An 18,442-nucleotide genomic window follows, 5' to 3' on the forward strand; every position below is an offset into this window, starting at 1 on the left:
AGAGAGAGGAAGGAGAGTGTGTGGGGGAGAGAGAGAAGGGAGAGGGGTGTGAGGGAGAGAGAGGAGGGAGAGGGTGTGAGAGAGAGCGAGAAGGGAGACGGTGTGAGGCAGGGAGAGGGGGTGCGGGATGGAGAGCGAGGACGGAGAGAGGGTGCGGGATGGAGAGCGAGGATGGCCAGGGTGCGAGGATGGCCAGGGTATGCGGAGGGAGAGCGAGGACGGAGAGAGTGTGAGGGAGAGCGTGTCAGGGAGAGAGCGAGAGGAGGGAGAGCGTGTGAGGGAGGGAGAGAGTACAGCGAGCATGTGAGGGAGGAAGCGAGAGGAGGGCGAGCGTGTGAGGGAGGGAGCGAGAGGAGGGCGAGCATGTGAGGGAGGGAGAGACAGGCGGGAGATCCTGTGAGGGAGGGAGCAAGAGGAAGGCGGGAGGCGGGCGAGCGTGTGAGGGAGGAAGCGAGAGGGGAGGGAGCAAGAGGAGGGCGAGCGTGTGAGGGAAGGAGCGAGGGGAGGGAGAGACAGGCGGGAGATCCTGTGAGGGAGGGAGCGAGAGGAAGGCGGAAGGCGGGCGAGCATGTGAGGGAGGAAGCGAGAGGAGGGCGAGCGTGTGAGGGAGGGAGCAAGAGGAGGGCGAGCGTGTGAGGGAGGGAGCGAGAGTAGGGCGAGTATGTGAAGGAGGGAGAGAAAGGCGGGAGATCCTGCGAGAGACAGGGGAGCGTGGGGGGTAGTGAGACCGTGTGAGGGAGGGGGCGCGGCGGGTAGTGAGAGCGTGTGAGGAAGGGAGTGCGGGGGGTTGTGAGGGAGGGAGTGTGGAGGGGGTATGTGTGTTTGGGAGGGAGCGAGTGTGTGTGTGTGTGTGTGAGTGTGTGTGTGTGAGAGAGGGAGCGAGTGTATGTGTGGGAGGGAGCGAGTGTGTGTGAGGAAGGGAGCGTGTAGGTATGTGTGTGAGGGAGGGAGCGAGCGAGCGAGCGAGTGTGTGTGTGTGTGTGTGTGTGTGTGTGTGTGTGTGAGAAGGCGGGAGTGAGAGAGAGTGTGTGAGGAAGGGAGTGAGAGAGAGTGTGTGAGAGGAAGGGAGCGAGAGTGTGTGAGAGGGAGGGAGTGAGTCTGTGTGTGAGGAAGGCGGGAGTGAGAGAGTGTGTGAGGAAGGGAGCGAGAGTGAGAGAGAGAGAGAGTGTTAAGGGAGGGAGCGAGACTATGTGAGGGAGGAAGAGAGACAAAGTGTGTGAGGGAGGGAGAGGGAATGAGTATATGAGGGAGAGTGTGTGTGTGTATGAGGTGAGCACGCACACTCCCTCCTCTCCCTCGCGCCCGCACGCACACACCCTCCTCTCCCTCCCTCACTCGCGCAGACAAAACCTCCTCTCCCTCCCTCACTCGTGCACACATACCCTTCTCTCCCTCGCGCACACACCCCACCTCTCCCTCGCGCCCGCGCGCACACACGCTCCTCTCCCTCGCACCGCGCGCACACACCCTCCTCTCCCTCGCGCCCGCGCGCACACACCATCCTCTCCCTCGCGCACACATACCCTCCTCTCCCTCCCTCCCTCACACGCGCACACATACCCTCCTCTACCTCACGCCCCCACGCGCACACACCCTCCTCTCCCCACGCGCACACACACCTTCCTCTCGCTCACGCCCCGCGCGCACACACCCTCCTCTCCCTCGCGCCCGCGCGCACACACCCTCCTCTCCCTCGCGCACACATACCCTCCTCTCCCTCCCTCACACGCGCACACATACCCTCCTCTCCCTCGCGCCCCCACGCGCACACACCCTCCTCTCCCCACGCGCGCACACCCTCCTCTCCCTCGCCCACGCGCGCGCACACACCCTCCTCTCCCTCGCGCCCCGCGCGCACACACCCTCCTCTCCCTCGCGCCCCCACGCGCACACACCCTCCTCTCCCCACGCGCACACACACCTTCCTCTCGCTCGCAGCCCGCGCGCACGCACCCTCTTCTCGCTCGCGCCGGCGCGCACGCACCCTCCTCTCCCTCGCGCACACACACCCTCCTCTCCCACCCTCACTCGCGCACACACACCCTCCTCTCCCTCGCCCCTGCGCGCACACACCCTCCTCTCCTTCACCGTCGCACGCACACACCCTCCTCTCACTCGCGCCCTCGCGCACACACCCTCCTCTCCCTCCATCATTCGTGCGCACATACCCTCCTCTACTCGCTCCCGCGCGCACACTCCCTCCTCTCCCTCGCGCCCGCACGCACACACCCTCCTCTCCCTCCCTCACTCGCGCACACAAAACCTCCTCTCCCTCCCTCACTCGCACGCACACACCCTCCTCTCCCTCGCCCCCCGCGCGCACACACCCTCCTCTCCCTCACCCCCGTGTGCACACACCCTCCTCTCCCTCGCGCCCTCACGCACACACCCTCCTCTCCCTCCATCATTCGCTCGCACATACCCTCCTCTACTCGCTCGCACGCGCACACTCCCTCCTCTCCCTCGCGCCCGCACGCACACACCCTCCTCGCACTCCCTCACTCGCGCAGACAAAACCTCCTCTCCCTCCCTCACTCGTGCACACATACCCTTCTCTCCCTCGCGCACACACCCCTCCTCTCCCTCGCGCACACACCCCTCCTCTCCCTCGCTCCCGCGCGCACACACCCTCCTCTCCCTCGCGCCCGCACACACACACCCTCCTCTCCCTCCCTCACTCGCGCACACATACCCTCCTCTCCCTCGCGCCCCCACGCGCACACACCCTCCTCTCCCTCGCGCCCGCACACACACACCCTCCTCTCCCTCCCTCACTCGCGCACACACCCTCCTCTCCCTCGCCCCCCGCGGCGCACACACCCTCCTCTCCCTCACCCCCGCGCGCACACCCTCCTCTCCCTCCATCATTCGTGCACACATACCCTCCTCTACTCGCTCCCGCGCGCACACTCCCTCCTCTCCCTCGCGCCCGCACGCACACACCCTCCTCTCCCTCCCTCACTCGCGCACCACAAAACCTCCTCTCCCTCCCTCACTCGCGCACACACCCTCCTCTCCCTCTCCCCCGCGCGCACACACCCTCCTCTCCCTCACCCCTGCGCGCACACACCCTCCTCTCCCTCGTGCCCTCACGCACACACCCTCCTCTCCCTCCATCATTCGCGCGCACATACCTTCCACTACTCGCTCGCACGCGCACACTCCCTCCTCTCCCTCGCGCCCGCACGCACACACCCTCCTCTCCCTCCCTCACTCGCGCAGACAAAACCTCCTCTCCCTCCCTCACTCGTGCACACATACCCTTCTCTCCCTCGCGCACACACCCCACCTCTCCCTCGCGCCCGCGCGCACACACGCTCCTCTCCCTCGCACCGCGCGCACACACCCTCCTCTCCCTCGCGCCCGCGCGCACACACCATCCTCTCCCTCGCGCACACATACCCTCCTCTCCCTCCCTCACACGCGCACACATACCCTCCTCTCCCTCACGCCCCCACGCGCACACACCCTCCTCTCCCCACGCGCACACACACCTTCCTCTCGCTCGCGCCCGCGCGCACACACGCTCCTCTCCCTCGCACCGCGCGCACACACCCTCCTCTCCCTTTCGCCCCGCGCGCACACACCATCCTCTCCCTCGCGCACACATACCCTCCTCTCCCTCCCTCACACGCGCACACATACCCTCCTCTCCCTCACGCCCCCACGCGCACACACGCTCCTCTCCCCACGCGCACACACACCTTCCTCTCGCTCACGCCCGCGCGCACACACCCTCCTCTCCCTCGCGCCCGCGCGCACACACCCTCCTCTCCCTCGCGCACACATACCCTCCTCTCCCTCCCTCACACGCGCACACATACCCTCCTCTCCCTCGCGCCCCCACGCGCACACACCCTCCTCTCCCCACGCGCACACACAACTTCCTCTCGCTCGCGCCCGCGCGCGCACACCCTCCTCTCCCTCGCGCCCGCGCGCGCACACCCTCCTCTCCCTCGCCCCCGCGCGCGCACACCCTCCTCTCCCTCGCCCCCGCGCGCGCACACCCTCCTCTCCCTCGACCCCGCGCGCGCACACCCTCCTCTCCCTCGCCCCCGCGCGCGCACACCCTCCTCTCCCTCGCCCCCGCGCGCGCACACACCCTCCTCTCCCTTGCGCCCGCACGCACACACACCCTCCTCTCCCTTGCGCCCGCACGCACACACCCTCCTCTCCCTCGCGCCCGCACGCACACACCCTCCTCTCCCCACGCGCACACACACCTTCCTCTCGCTCGCGCCCGCGCGCACGCACCCTCCTCTCCCTCGCGCACACACACCCTCCTCTCCCTCGCGCACACACACCCTCCTCTCCCTCCCTCACTCGTGCACACATACCCTCCTCTCCCTCGCGCACACACCCTTCTCTCCCTCGCGTCCGCACGCACATGCCCTCCTCTCCCTCGCGCTGCGCACACACACCATCCTCTCCCTCCCTCACTCACGCACACATAACCTCCTCTCCCTCGCGTCCGCGCGCACATACCCTCCTCTCCCTCACGCCGCGCACACACACCCTCCTCTCCCTCCCTCACTCGCGCACACATACTCTCCTCTCCCTCACGCCCGCGCGCACACACACCCCACCTCTCCCTCGCGCGCGCACACCCTCCTCTCCCCTCGCACGCACCCGCGCGCGCACACGCTCCTCTCCCTCGCCCCCGCCCGCGCACACGCTCCTCTCCCTCGCCCCCGCCCGCACACACCCTCCTCTCCCTCGCGCCCACGCGCACACACCCTCCTGTCCCTCGCGCCCACATACCCTCCACTGCCTCGCTCCCTCACGCACACACCCTCCTCTCCCTCGCTCCCGCGCGCACATACCCTCCTCTCCCTCGCTCCCGCGCGCACAAACCCTCCTCTCCCTCGCACCCGCACACACACACCCTCCTCTCCCTCCCTCACTTGTGCACACATACCCTCCTCTCCCGTCGCGCACACACACCTTCCACGCGCCCGCACACACACACCCTCCTCTCCCTCCCTCACTTGTGCACACATACCCTCCTCTCCCTCGCGCCCCCACGCGCAGACACCCTCCTCTCCCGTCGCGCACACACACCTTCCTCGCTCTCGCGCGCACACAACCTCCTCTCCCTCGCCCCCGCGCCCACACCCTCCTCTCCCTCGCGCCCTCGCGCACACACCCTCCTCTCCCTCCCTCATTCGCGCGCACATACCCTCTTCTACTCGCTCCCGCGCGCACACTCCCTCCTCTCCCTCGCGCCCGCACGCAAACACCCTCCTCTCCCTCCCTCACTCGCGCACACAAAACCTCCTCTCCCTCCCTCACTCGCGCACACATACCCTCCTCTCCCTCATGCACACACCCCCTCCTCTCCCTCGCGCACACACCCCCTCCTCTCCCCTCGCACGCGCTCACGCTCCTCTCCCTCGCCCCCGCGCGCACACACCCTCCTCTCCCTCGCCCCGCGCGCACACACCCTCCTCTCCCTCGCCCCCGCGCGCACACACCCTCCTCTCCCTCGCCCCCGCGCGCACACACCCTCCTCTCCCTCGCCCCCGCGCGCACACACCCTCCTCTCCCTCCCGCCCGCGCGCACACACCCTCCTCTCCCTCCCGCCCGCGCGCACACACCCTCCTCTCCCTCGCGCCCGCGCGCGCACACCCTCCTCTCCTTCGCGCCCGCGCGCACACACCCTCCTCTCCCTCGCACACACACCCTCCTCTCCCTCGTCCCCTCACGCACACACCCTCCTCTCCCTCGCACACACACCCTCCTCTCCCTCGTCCCCTCGCGCACACACCCTCCTCTCCCTCGTCCCCTCGCATACACACCCTCCTCTCCCTCGCCCCCGCGCGCACACACCCTCCTCTCCCTCGCGCCCTCACGCTCCTCTCCCTCGCGCCCTCACCCTCCTCTCCCTCGCCCTCCTCTCCCTTGCGCCCTCACCCTCCTCTCCCGCGCGCCCTCACCCTCCTCTCTCGCGCGCCCTCACCCTCCTCTCCCGCGCGCCCTCACCCTCCTCTCCCGCGCGCCCTCACCCTCCTCTCCCGCGCGCCCTCACCCTCCTCTCCCTCCCCTCCCTCGCGCACGCACCCTCCCCTCCCTCGCACACGCACCCTACCCTCCCTCGCGCCCTCGCACACGCACCCGCCCCTCCCTCGCGCCCTCGCACACGCACCCTCCTCTCCCTCCCGCCCTTGCACACGCACCCTCCTCTCCCTCCCGCCCTTGCACACGCACCCTCCTCTCCCTCCTGCCCTCCTTTCTCTCCCGCCCTCACAGGCTCACCTTCCTCTCTCTCCCTCCCACACTCACTCGCCTTCCGCTTGGTCCCTCCCTCACAGGCTCGCCCTCCTGTCGCTCCCTCCCTCACACGCTCTCGCTTACTCCTTCACACGCTTGCCCTCCTCTCTCTCCCTCCCTCACACGCTCGCCCTCCTCTCTCTCCTGCCCTCCTCTCGCTCCCTCCCTCACACACTCCCCGACACACTCGCACTGTCTCTCCCGCCCTCACACGCTCGCCCTCCTCTGTCTCCTTCCCTCACATGCTCGCCCTCCTCTGTCTCCCTTACACGCTCACCCTCCTTCACCCCCCCGCCCTCGCCCTCCCTAACACGCTCACCCTCCTCCCCCCACGCTTTCGCTAACACGTTCGCTCTCCTCCCACCCGCCCTCGCCTTCCCTAACATGCTCGCCCACCTCACCCCGCCCTCCCTAACACGCTCGCCCTCCTCCCCCCTGCCCTCGCCCTCCTCCCCCACTGCGCTTGCCCTCCTCCCACCCGCCCTCCCTAACACGCTCACCCTCCTCCCCCCGCGCCCTCGCCCTCCCTAACACTCTCGCCCTCCTCCCCCACCAGCCCTCGCCCTCCCTAACACGCTCACCCTCCTCCCCCCCCGCCCTCGCCCTCCCTAACACTCTCGCCCTCCTCCCCCACCCGCCCTCGCCCTCCCCAACACGCTCGCCCTCCTCCCCAACACGCTCGCCCTCCTCCCCCACCCGCCCTCGCCCTCCTCCCCCGCCGACCTCGCTCTCGCCCTCCCTAACACGCTCGCCCTCCTCCCCCACCCGCCCTTGCCCTCCCTAACACGTTCGCCCTCCTCCCCCCGCCCTCCCCTTTCCTACCCTCGCGCACGGGCCCTCCTCCCCCCCGCCACCCTAACATATGCGCCCTCCCCCCCTAACGCACGTGCCCTCCTCCCCTCCGCTGCCCTCCCTAACGCAAGCGCCCTGCTCCTGCTCCTGCCCTCGCGCATGCTCCCTCCTCCCCCTCGCGCACGCGCCCTCCTCTCCCGCCCTCGCACGCACACCCCATCCTCTCCCGCCCTCGCACGCACACCCTCCTCTCCCGCCCTCGCACACGTCTCCCACTCTCTGTCCCTCCCTGACACACAGACACCCTCCTCTCTGCTCCTCCCTCACGTGCACCATCTCTTTCTTCTCCCTGCCCCTCCCTCACATGCACCGTCTCTCTCTCTCCTCTCCCCCCTCCCTCACACATACACACACACACTCTCTTGCCTCACACACACACCCCTTCCCTCCCTTACTCTCACACACAAACTCCCTCATCCTCACACACACACGCACTCACTCCACCTCTCTCTCACACACACGGTCTCTGCCTCTCTCATGCTCACACGCCCGCCCACACACACACACACACACACACACACACACACACACACACACTCCACCTCCCTCTCCCTCCCTCATGCACATACTGCACCTCTCTCTCCCTCACTCATGCACACACACTCCAGTCTCTCCCACACGCGCACACATCACCCCTCTCTCTCTCTCTCTCTCTCCCCCACACACACTCCCGCTCTCCCCCCTCCCACTCTCACACGCCCTCACACACACACGCACACACTCCACCTCTCTCTCCCTCCCTCACACACATATTGCACCTCTCTCTCCCTCCCTCATGCACACACACACTCCACCTCTCTCTCCCTCTCACCCACACACACACACACACTCACTCTACCTCTCTCCCACACACACACTCCCGCTCTCTCCCCCTCACACACGGTCTCCTCTTCCCACTCTCACACGCCCTCACACACACACGCACACACTCCACCTCTCTCTCCCTCCCTCACGCACATACTGCACCTCTCTCTCCCTCCCTCATGCACACACACACTCCAGACTCTCCCACACGCACACACACTCCACCTCTCTCTCCCTCACACAAACACACACCCCACCTCTCTCCCAGACACACACTCCCGCGCTCTGACCCCCACACACACACTCTCTTCCCTCTCTTTCTCTCAGACACACTCACTCTCCCTCACACACACACTCTTTTTTCCCTGTCTCCCCCTCACACACTCTCTCTCTCTCCCACACACACACACACACACACACACAACACACACACACACACCCCACCTCTCTCCCGCACACACACTCCTGCGCTCTCCCCCCCACACACATGCTCCCTCTCTTTCTCTCAGACACACTCTCACACACACACACACACACACACACACACACACACACACACACACACACACACACTCTTTTTTCCCCCTCTCCCTCTCACACTCTCTCTCTCTCTCTCTTTCTCTCTCACACACACACACACACACACACAGAGACAAAATATCTACGGGGTGAATTTGAATTTGCAGATTTGTAATTTCAGTTATATTCTATTTTGTTCAAAAAGCACACAGTTTGTAGACAGTCAATGTGGCATTTTATAAATTCTTACTTTGGAAATAAAACCAGTCTGACTCTATTGCCCGTAGTGTTCAGGGGTGTGTGGGTTATAGGGGGATGGGTCTGGATGGGATGCTTCAAGGGGCGGTGTGGACTTGTTGGGCCAAAGTGCCCGTTTCCACACTGTAGGGAATCTAATCGAATCTAATCTAAGCTGTTACACAGCCAGATTCTAAACAAAGCCTCACAGCTAAAATGCATTGTCTTACCCGAGATGCCACCTCTGGTCTACTGATAAACCCTTTAATTATCTTGTGGCAATGACTTGAAGGAAATTGTGGAATTTGCATATTAATCCTTTCTAACTGATTAAAGATTTAACAGCTATCTTAGGTTTGTTCAATACATTCGCATCGGTTCTATGACCCTTTGATCATTTGCTTATAAATTCTGTGTCTGATGCCACCCCTCTCACTGACACCTGAAGAAGGAGCGAGACTCCAAAAGCTTGCGTCTTCAAATAAACCTGGTGTCATGTGATTTTTGACTTGTCAACACCAGCACTCCACATCATAGATACATTCACAGCTTCTGACAGCATGGAACAGGGCATTCAGCTCATCATGCTTGTGTCTTTGAAATGAGAAACAAAACCAATTAACCCCACTCACTTATTCTTTCTCCATATTCCTGGATAATATCTTCCTCTACAAGTATTTATCAAATTCCCTTTGACTGCTATTTTGGAATCTGCTTTCAGTTCCTATCAGGCGGTAAACCTATGGTCACAAATCACTGGAGAAATAGAATGCCCTTCTTCTTCACTCTCTTTCCTGCTCCTTACATCTTAATCTTGTGGCTACCAACTCCAGTGCTATTTCAGAAACCTATTTCTGCCATCAAGAACCATCTCCACCTCAATATTTCTCCTTCATCTTCTTTCCCGACTCTACAAAGAACAGCCTCAAGCAACTCTTGACTCTTTTTCTAACTGAAGCCCATCAGCTCTGCTACCAGTCCATTTGGGCTTATTGGAGCTCTGGATGATATTCACTGGCATCAGCATTAGTCACTATTTCATAACCTGTAGCATCTCCTCTATCAAATCAACCTTGTTCAGTTCAAACAGACAGATTTATTGTACAAGTCAGTTTCAGAGAAAATGATTGATAACAGATCAAAAACAAGTGGATTCTCGGGATGTTCATCTCCATTCTTAGCCAAAACTAACAATAAATTAATGGTGATGTCTTCAGTTTAAGACCATGGCATCCTAGAAAGTTATTGCAGAGACCAGCTTGCAGCCCAGATCAAAGGGCAATAGGGTTTGCTTATAACCCTCCATTGTTGGAGAATTATTAGTGTCATCGTAAAGGAAGCAGGGAATATCTGCAGAAGGGAGGAACTTTAGCCAAGAAAAACACATTATTCCAGTCTAACTTAGGAGTTCTCTACAATCTGAAACTCCAGACTCCCCGTACCAGAACCTTACTTCCAGTGAGAAACAGACAGCTACACATTGTTGTCTCATTGTAAAAGAACAGACAGGGCTCTTCGCAAAACCATAATTAGTGCTGTCTCACATGGACAGCCTCAGAGTAATAACATTAGCATAACAGTATACTGCAACAGCAATTTCCCATCAACAAGTTATCAACAACAACTTAATAAAACATCAAACCAGTTCAAAACACATCAGAACGAACGCTGCACTTTTTCTTGTTCACAGGATGTATGTGTAGCTGGTTGGATGAGCATTTGTTGCCCATTCCTATATGCCTCAGAAAGTGGCACTGAGTTGTCTATTAGAAAACAGACACATGGTTGGTTCGGCCATTTCAGAGGGCAGTTTCAAAAATGTTTCCTTTGTGAACAGCCTGTGAATCTTATTCAGATTGCACCCAACCTCACATTGTGCAGTGACTAAAACAGATTGGCTGAATCACCACATTTGGCTAATCTGGTTTGCTCACTCAGTGCATGAGTACGTAAGCAGTATTCACTGGCTGTATGTTCCATCAACAAAGTATATGGTGAATGGTCTCTGTGCAATTTAAACTTTGAAACTGACACCCATGTAAATCTCAAGGTTCCTCCATCTTCTGCTCAGGATACATCGAGTCTGTGTAACGAATGTTAGTTACCAGGTTTGTACACACAAAAGTTCTTTCTTTCTTTTACTTACAGACCCAGTCTTAGTTAAAACACAGTTCGGTCAGAAGCCTTTTATTCAAAAATATTTGGGTTTGCGTGTTCACGGAAACCATTCACCAGTCTATAAAATATCACTGTCCAACTACTTCCCCATCCTATAACAGACATTCTTCCCTACCTGACAGCGACTGAAGATGTCTTTTGGAGTGATCTGCACGTTGAAGTGCTTCAGCACAGTAATTGCCTGGTCCTTGGCTTTATCTGAGCAGTTCAGAGAGAGGCAGCGGCCTTCAGCCACCTGTGAACGCAACTGAAGAGCAGGGAAGAACATCAGTAACTATTCAAGACCATGTGAAACCTGCAAGCCATGGCCTCACTCCTCCCCTCCCTCTCATAAATCATTTGTTTTCTGCAGGTTCTGACTTGGCTTTCACCAGGTTTGAACCTGGGCCCCCATTCTTCAAGTGCAAATTTCGACAGGGACTTTCTCACTCATACAACCGACTTTAGGAAACAGGGGAGGCGATGGCGTAGTGGTATTATCACTGGACCTTTAATCCTGAGACCCAGATAATGTTCTAGGGACCTGGGTTCGAATCCCACCAAGGCAGATCGTCGAATTTGCATTCAATAAATATCTGGAATTAACAGTCTAATGATGACCGTGAATCCATTGTTGATTGTCAGAAAAATCCATCTGGTTCACTGATGCCCTTTAGGGAAGGAAACTGCCATCTTTACCTGGTCTGGGCTACATGTGAATCCAGACTTTAAAAGACATTTGGACAGGTTCGTAAAGAGTAATTTATAGGGTTATGGACCAAACACAGACAAATGGGACAACCAATGTGGTTGACTCTTAACTGCCCTCTGGGCAACTAGGGATGGACAATAAATGCTGCCTAGCCACTGATGTCCTCATCCATGAATGAATAAAGAAAACAGAACTCAAGGCAGTAGCTCTGCACAAATCCAACCAAGCCAAATACCGCTCCATCAGTCTACTCACAATCATCAGTACAGATGCTGTCCAAGGGGCCTTGGTGAATTACAGCAGTTCACCTTATAGATAGTAACACACTGCTGCTACTGAGCATCAGTGATGGAAAGAGCAAATATTTGTGGATGTGGTGCCAATCAAGCTTTGTCCTGGATGGTGTCAAGCTTGAGTGTTGTTGGAGCTGACCCATCCAAACAAGTGGGGAGTATGCCATCACTACTGATTTATAGAGTCATATAGCACAGAAGATGACTCTTTGGTCCAACCCGTCCATGTCGACCCTATTTTCCAAACTAAATTAGTCCCATTTGTCTATGTTTGGTCTATAAACCTCTAAATTCCTCTTTACGAACCTGTCCAAATGTCTTTTAAAGACATAACTGTATCTGCATCTACCATTTCCTCGGAAGCTCATTGCACATAAGCACCAACCCTTCGCATGAAAAAGTTACCCCTCAGGTCCCTTTTAAAATTTGCCCCTCTCACCTTAAAATTATGCCCTCTGGTTTTGAATGCCCCCACTCTCTGGAAAAGACCTTTGCTATTCATCTTATCTATGCCTCTCATGAATTTTGATTTTAGAGAGTTAGATGTGGAGATACTTGCCCCAATATCCTAGCCTCTAACTTGCTCCGATAGCCACTATGTTTACATGGCGAGTTTAGTTCAGTTTCTGCTCAATGTAATGATGTTGAGAGTCGCGGATTCAATGATGGGAACGCCATTGAATTTCAAAGGGCTGTCATTAAATTGCCTTGTATTGGAGATGATCATTGCCTGGCATTTTTGCGGCATGAGCGATATTTGTCATCATCACAAGCCTGGATATTGTCCAGACCTTGTTGCATTTGAATGTGGACCAGTTCAATATCTGAGGAGCTGCGAATTATGCTGAACATTGTGCAACTACCAGTAAACATCCCCGCTTCTGACCTTTATAATGGAGGGAAGGCCATTGATAAAGTGGTTGAAGATGGTTAGGCCTAGAACACTACCCTGAGAAATTCCTGCAGAGATGTCATCCACAATGCTACCAAGCAGCACCTGCTCAGTGACATCCAGTTTTGGTTCTGCCACAGCCATTCTGCTCCGGACCTCATTGCAGCCTTCATTCAAACATGGAGTTGAATTCCAGATGTGAGGCCGGGATGACAGCCTTTGACATCAAGGTTGCATTCAACCAAGTGCAGCATCAAAGAACCCTAGCAAAACTAGAATCAATGAGTATTGTGGGGGTAAACTTTCTGCCAGGTGAATTCATACCTGGCACAAATAAATATCTGTGGTTGTTGGAGGGCTATCATCTCAGCTCCACAACGTCTCTGCAGGGGCTCCTCAGGGTATTGCCCTAGGTCCAACTATCTTCAGCAACTTCATCAATGACCTTCCTTCCATTATAAAGGTCAGAGGTAGGGATGTTTGCCAATGATTGCACAATTTTCAGCAATAATTCGCAACTCCTCAGATATTGAAGCAGTCCACATTCAAATGCAACAAGATCTAGACAACATTCAGGCTTGAGATGAGTCATGGCAAGTAACATTTGCACCTCAAAAATGTCAGGCCATGACCATCTCCAAAACAAACATTCTAATGACTGCCCCTTGACATTATCATCACTGAACCCTCCACTACTATAATCCTTATGGATACAATTGACTGGAAACTCAACTACACTCAACAAATAATCACAATGGCTACAATAGCAGGTCAGAGGCTAGGAATATTGCAGTGAGTATCTCATCCTCTGACTCCCCAAAACCTGTCTATCGTCAATAAGGCACAAGTCAGGAGTGTGATGAATACTCCCTACTTGCCTGGTTGGGTGCAGCTCCAACACCGAAGCAGCTTGACTAGTACCATGTTCACAAACACCTACTTTCTCCACAACTGAGTGCATTATGTACAGTGCATTATCTGCAGACGTTCACCAAGGCTCCTTAAACAGCACTTTCCAAACCAGTAACCAATTCCTTCTAGAACGGCAAGGGTAGCAAATACATTGGAACACCACCACCTACAAGCTCGTCCCCCATCCACCCACCACTCTGACATGGAAACGCATCGCTGTTCCTTCATTGTCACTGGGTGAAAATCCTGGAATTCCCTCCTTATGGGTCACCCTACAGCACCTGGACTGCAGTAGTTCAAGAAGGCAGCTCACCACCACCTTCTCAAAGATAACTTGGAACAGGGCAATAAATGCTGGCCAGCTAGTGATGCCCATGTCCCACAAATGAATTGGAAAAGAAAAAAAATTTTCCTCAGAGTCCAAATGGTATTATGCTCCTCTTGCTCAATGTGGGAGCTCAGGGGCACGGCTGATGTCCCCGGGTCCTTCATGTGCCGGAAGTGTGTCCAGCTGCAGCTCTTGTTAGACCGCATGATGGCTCTGGAGCTGCAGATGGACTCACTTTAGAGCATACGCGACGCTGATGTTTAGTGAATTGGTCACACCGCAGATTAGGATTACTGAGGGAGAAAGGGAGTAGGTGACCAAAAGGCAGAGAAAGAGCAGGAAGGAAGTGCAGATGTCCCCTGCAGTCATCTCCTTCCAAAACAGGGATACCATTTTAGTTACTGTTGGGGGAGATGGCTCACCAGAGGAAGGCATCAGTAGCCAGGTTCATGGCACCATGGCTGGCTCTGCTGTACAGAAGGGCAGGGAAAAAGAGTGGAACGGCTATAGTCATTGGGGATTCAATTGTAAGGGGAGTAGATTGGCGGTTCTGTGGTCAAAAACAAGACTCCCAAATGGTACGTTGCCTCCCAGGTGCACTGGTCAGGGTTGTCTAGGATCAGCTGCAGAGCATTCTGATGGAGGAGGGAGAACAGCCAGTTGTCATGGTGGATATAGGCACCAATGATATAGGTAGAAAACGGGATGTGGTCCTACAAGCAGAATTTAGGGAGTTAGGAACCAAGTTGAAAAGTAGGACCTCAGAGGTAGTAATCTCAGGGTTGCTACCAGTGCCACATGCTAGTCAGAGCAGAAATGAAAGAATAGCCAGGATGAATGCGTGAATTGAGAGATGGTGCAGGAGGGATGGGTTCAGATTTTTGGGACTTGGGACCAGTTCTGGGGAAGTTGGGACTATTACAAATTGGACGGTCTACACCTGGGTTGGACTGGAGCCAATGTTCTTGGGGGTGCTTTTGCCAAAGCTATGGGGGAGGGTTTAAACGAATGTGGCAGGGAGATGGGAACCAATTATAGGGCAGGTTATTGGACAGAAAGGAGGTAGTAACTAAAGCCTGTAGGTAACAAGACAATGAAGTCAGCATGACTAAAGGGAAGAGTAAGCAGGGAGTATATGATGAACTCAAAGGGACAGGTGGTCTGAGGTGCATTTGTTTTAATGCAAAAAGTGTAGTAGATAAGGCAGATGAACTTAGGGCTTCGATCAGAGCCTGGGAGTATGATGTTATTGCTATTACTGAGACTTAGTTGAGGGAAGGGCATGATTGGCACCTAGATGTCCCATGATATCGATGCATCAGGTGGGATAGAGAGGGAGGTCAAAGGGATGGAAGAGTAGCATTACTGGTCAAAGACGATATCACACCTGTACTTATGGAGGACTCGAGCAGCGAGGCAATATGAGCAGAACTCAGAAACAGGAAGGGTGCATTAACAATGTTGGGGCTGTACTACAGGCCTCCCAACAGCGAGCGTGAGATAGAGGTACAAATATGTAAACAGATTATGGAAAGGTATAGGAGCAACAGGGTGGTGATGATGGGAGATTTTAATTTTCCCAACATTGACTGGGATTCACTTAGTGTTAGGGGTCAAGATGGAGCAGAATTCATAAGGAGCATCCAGGAGGGTTTTCTAGAGCAGTATGTATGTAGTCCAACTCGGGAAGGGGCCATACTGGACCTGGTGTTGGGGAATGAGCTTGGCCAGGTGGTTGAAATTACAAGATTACAAAGTGTGAAGCTGGATGCACACAGCAGGCCAAGTAGCATCTCAGGAGCACAAAAGCTGACGTTTTGGGCCTAGACTCTTCATTAGAGAGGGGAATGGGGAGAGGGTTCTGAAATAAATAGGGAGAGAGGGGGAGGCGGACCGAAGATGGATAGAGGAGAAGATAGGTGGAGAGGAGAGTATAGGTGGGGAGGGTGGGAGGTGATAGGTCAGTCCGGGGAGGACGGACAGGTCAAGGAGGTGGGATGAGGTTAGTAGGTAGGAAATGGAGGTGCGGCTTGAGGTGGGAGGAGGGGATAGGTGAGAGGAAGAACACGTTAGGGAGGCGGGGACGAGCTGGGCTGGTTTTGGGATGCATTGGGGTAAGGGGAGATTTTGAAGCTTGTGAAGTCCATATTGATACCACTGGGCTGCAGGGTTCCCAAGCGGAATATGAGTTGTTGTTCCTGAAACCTTCGGGAGGCATCATCGTGGCACTGCAGGAGGCCCATGATGGGCACGTCGTCTAAGGAATGGGAGGGGGAGTTAAAATGATTCACGACTGGGAGGTGCAGTTGTTTATTGCGAACCGAGCGGAGGTGTTCTGCAAAGCCTCCGCTTGGTTTCCCCAATGTAGAGGCAGGCACACCGGGTACAGTAGATACAGTATACCACATTGGCAGATGTGCAGGTGAACATCTGCTTAATATGTGTGGCTTCCTCTACATTGGAGAAGCCAAGCGGAGGCTTGGGGACCACTTTGCAGAACACCTCCGCTCGGTTTACAATAAACAACTGCACCTCCCAGTCGCGAACCATTTTAACTCCCCCTCCCATTCCTTAGACGATATGTCCATCATGAACCACTTGCAGTGCCACAATGATGCCACCCGAAGGTTGCAGGACAGCAACTCATATTCCGCTTGGGAACCCTGCAGCCCAATGGTATCAATGTGGACTTCACAAGCTTCAAAATCTCCCCTCCCCCCAATGCATCCCAAAACCAGCCCAGCTCGTCCCCGCCTCCCTAACCTGTTCTTCCTCTCACCTATCCTCACCTCCCACCTCAAGCAGCACCTCCATTTCCTACCTACTAACCTCATCCCACCTCCTTGACCTGTCCGTCCTCCCCGGACTGACCTATCCCCTCCCACCTATAGTCTTCTCTATCCATCTTCGGTCCGCCTCCCCCTCTCTCCCTATTTATTTCAGAACCCTCTCCCCATCCCCCTTTCTGATGAAGGGTCTCGGCCCAAAACATCAGCTTTTGTCTCCTGAGATGCTGCTTGGCCTGCTGTGTTCATCCAGCTTAATACTTTGTTATCTTCGATTCTCCAGCATCTGCAGTTCCCATTATCTCTGGTTGAAATTACAGTCGGGGACTACTTTGGAAATGGTGACCACAATTCCGTAAGTTTTACAATACTCATGGACAAAGATGAAAGTGGTCCTAAAGGAGGAGTTCTAAACTGGGGTAAGGCCAACTATACCAAAATTCAGCAGGATCTGGGAAATGCAGATTGGGAGAAACTGTTTGAAGGTAAATCCATATTTGATATGTGGGAGGCTTTTAAAGAGAAGTTGATTAACGTGCAGGAGAGACATGTTCCTGTGAAAATGAGGGACAGAAATGGCAAGATTAGGGAACCATGGATGACAGATGAAACTGTGAGACTAGCTAAGAGGAAAAAGGAAACATACATAAGGTTTAGGCGACTGAAGACAGACGAAGCTTTGGGAGAATTTCGGAAACGTAGGGTGAATCTGAAACGAGGAATTAAGAGGGCTAAAAGGGGACATGAGATATCTTTAGCAAACATGGTTAAGGAAAATCCCAAAGCCTTTTACTCATATATAAAGAGGAAGAGGGTAACTAGAGAAAGGATTGGCCCACTTAAGGACAAAGAAGGCAAGTTATGCATCGAGTCGGAGAAAATGGGTGACATTCTTAACAAGTATTTTGCATCGTTTTCACCAAGGAGAGGGACATGACAGATGTTGAGGTTAGGGATAGATGTCTGATTACTCTAGGTCAAGTTGACGTAAGGAAGGAGGAAGCGTTGGGTATTCTAAAAGGCATTAAGGTGGACAAGTCCCCAGGTCCGAATGGGATCTATCCCAGGTTGTTGAGGGTAGCGAGAGAGGAAATAGCCGGAGCCTTAACAGATATTGTTGCATCCTTAAACACGGGTGAGGTCCTGGAGGACTGGAGACTTGCTAATGTTGTCTCCTTGTTTAAGAAGGGTTGCAGGGATAATCCAGGTAATTATCGACTGGTGAGTCTGACATCAGTGGTAGGGAAGCTGCTGGAGAAGATACTGAGGGATAGATCTATTCCCATTTGGAAGAAAATGGGCTTATCAGCGATAGACAACATGGTTTTGTACAGGGAAGATCATGTCTTACCAACTTAATAGAATTTTTTGAGGACGTGACAAAGTTGATTGATGAGGAAAAAGCTGCAGATGTCATATACATGGACTTCAGTAAGGCGTTTGATAAGGTTCCCCATGGCAGGCTGATAGAGAAGGTGAAGTCGCATGGGCTCCAGGGTATGCTAACTAGATGGATAAAAACTGGCTCGGCAACAGGAGGCAGATAGTAGTTACAGAAGGGGGTTTCTCAAATTGGAGACCTGTGACCAGTGGTGTTCCACAGGGATCTGTGCTGGGACCACTGTTGTTTGTGATATATGTAAATGATTTGGAAGAAGGTATAGGTGGTCTGATTAGCA

General features: G+C 55.4%; 1 protein-coding gene across 3 annotated transcripts in view; it reads right to left on the bottom strand.

Annotated features, from left to right (window-relative positions):
- The window catches only part of exd3 (exonuclease 3'-5' domain containing 3), a 644,822-nt gene that overhangs the window by 174,067 nt on the left and 452,313 nt on the right, over positions 1 to 18,442 (bottom strand). For all 3 annotated transcript variants that reach the window (XM_059638357.1, XM_059638356.1, XM_048558801.2), the window contains one exon: positions 10,977 to 11,108. In XM_059638357.1, coding sequence (XP_059494340.1) covers positions 10,977 to 11,108 — 132 coding nt within the window. The remainder of the gene's footprint in view (positions 1 to 10,976; positions 11,109 to 18,442) is intronic.

This window comes from Stegostoma tigrinum, chromosome 29 (genome assembly GCF_030684315.1).
Source record: "Stegostoma tigrinum isolate sSteTig4 chromosome 29, sSteTig4.hap1, whole genome shotgun sequence".
Classification (NCBI taxonomy): Eukaryota; Metazoa; Chordata; class Chondrichthyes; order Orectolobiformes; family Stegostomatidae; genus Stegostoma; species Stegostoma tigrinum.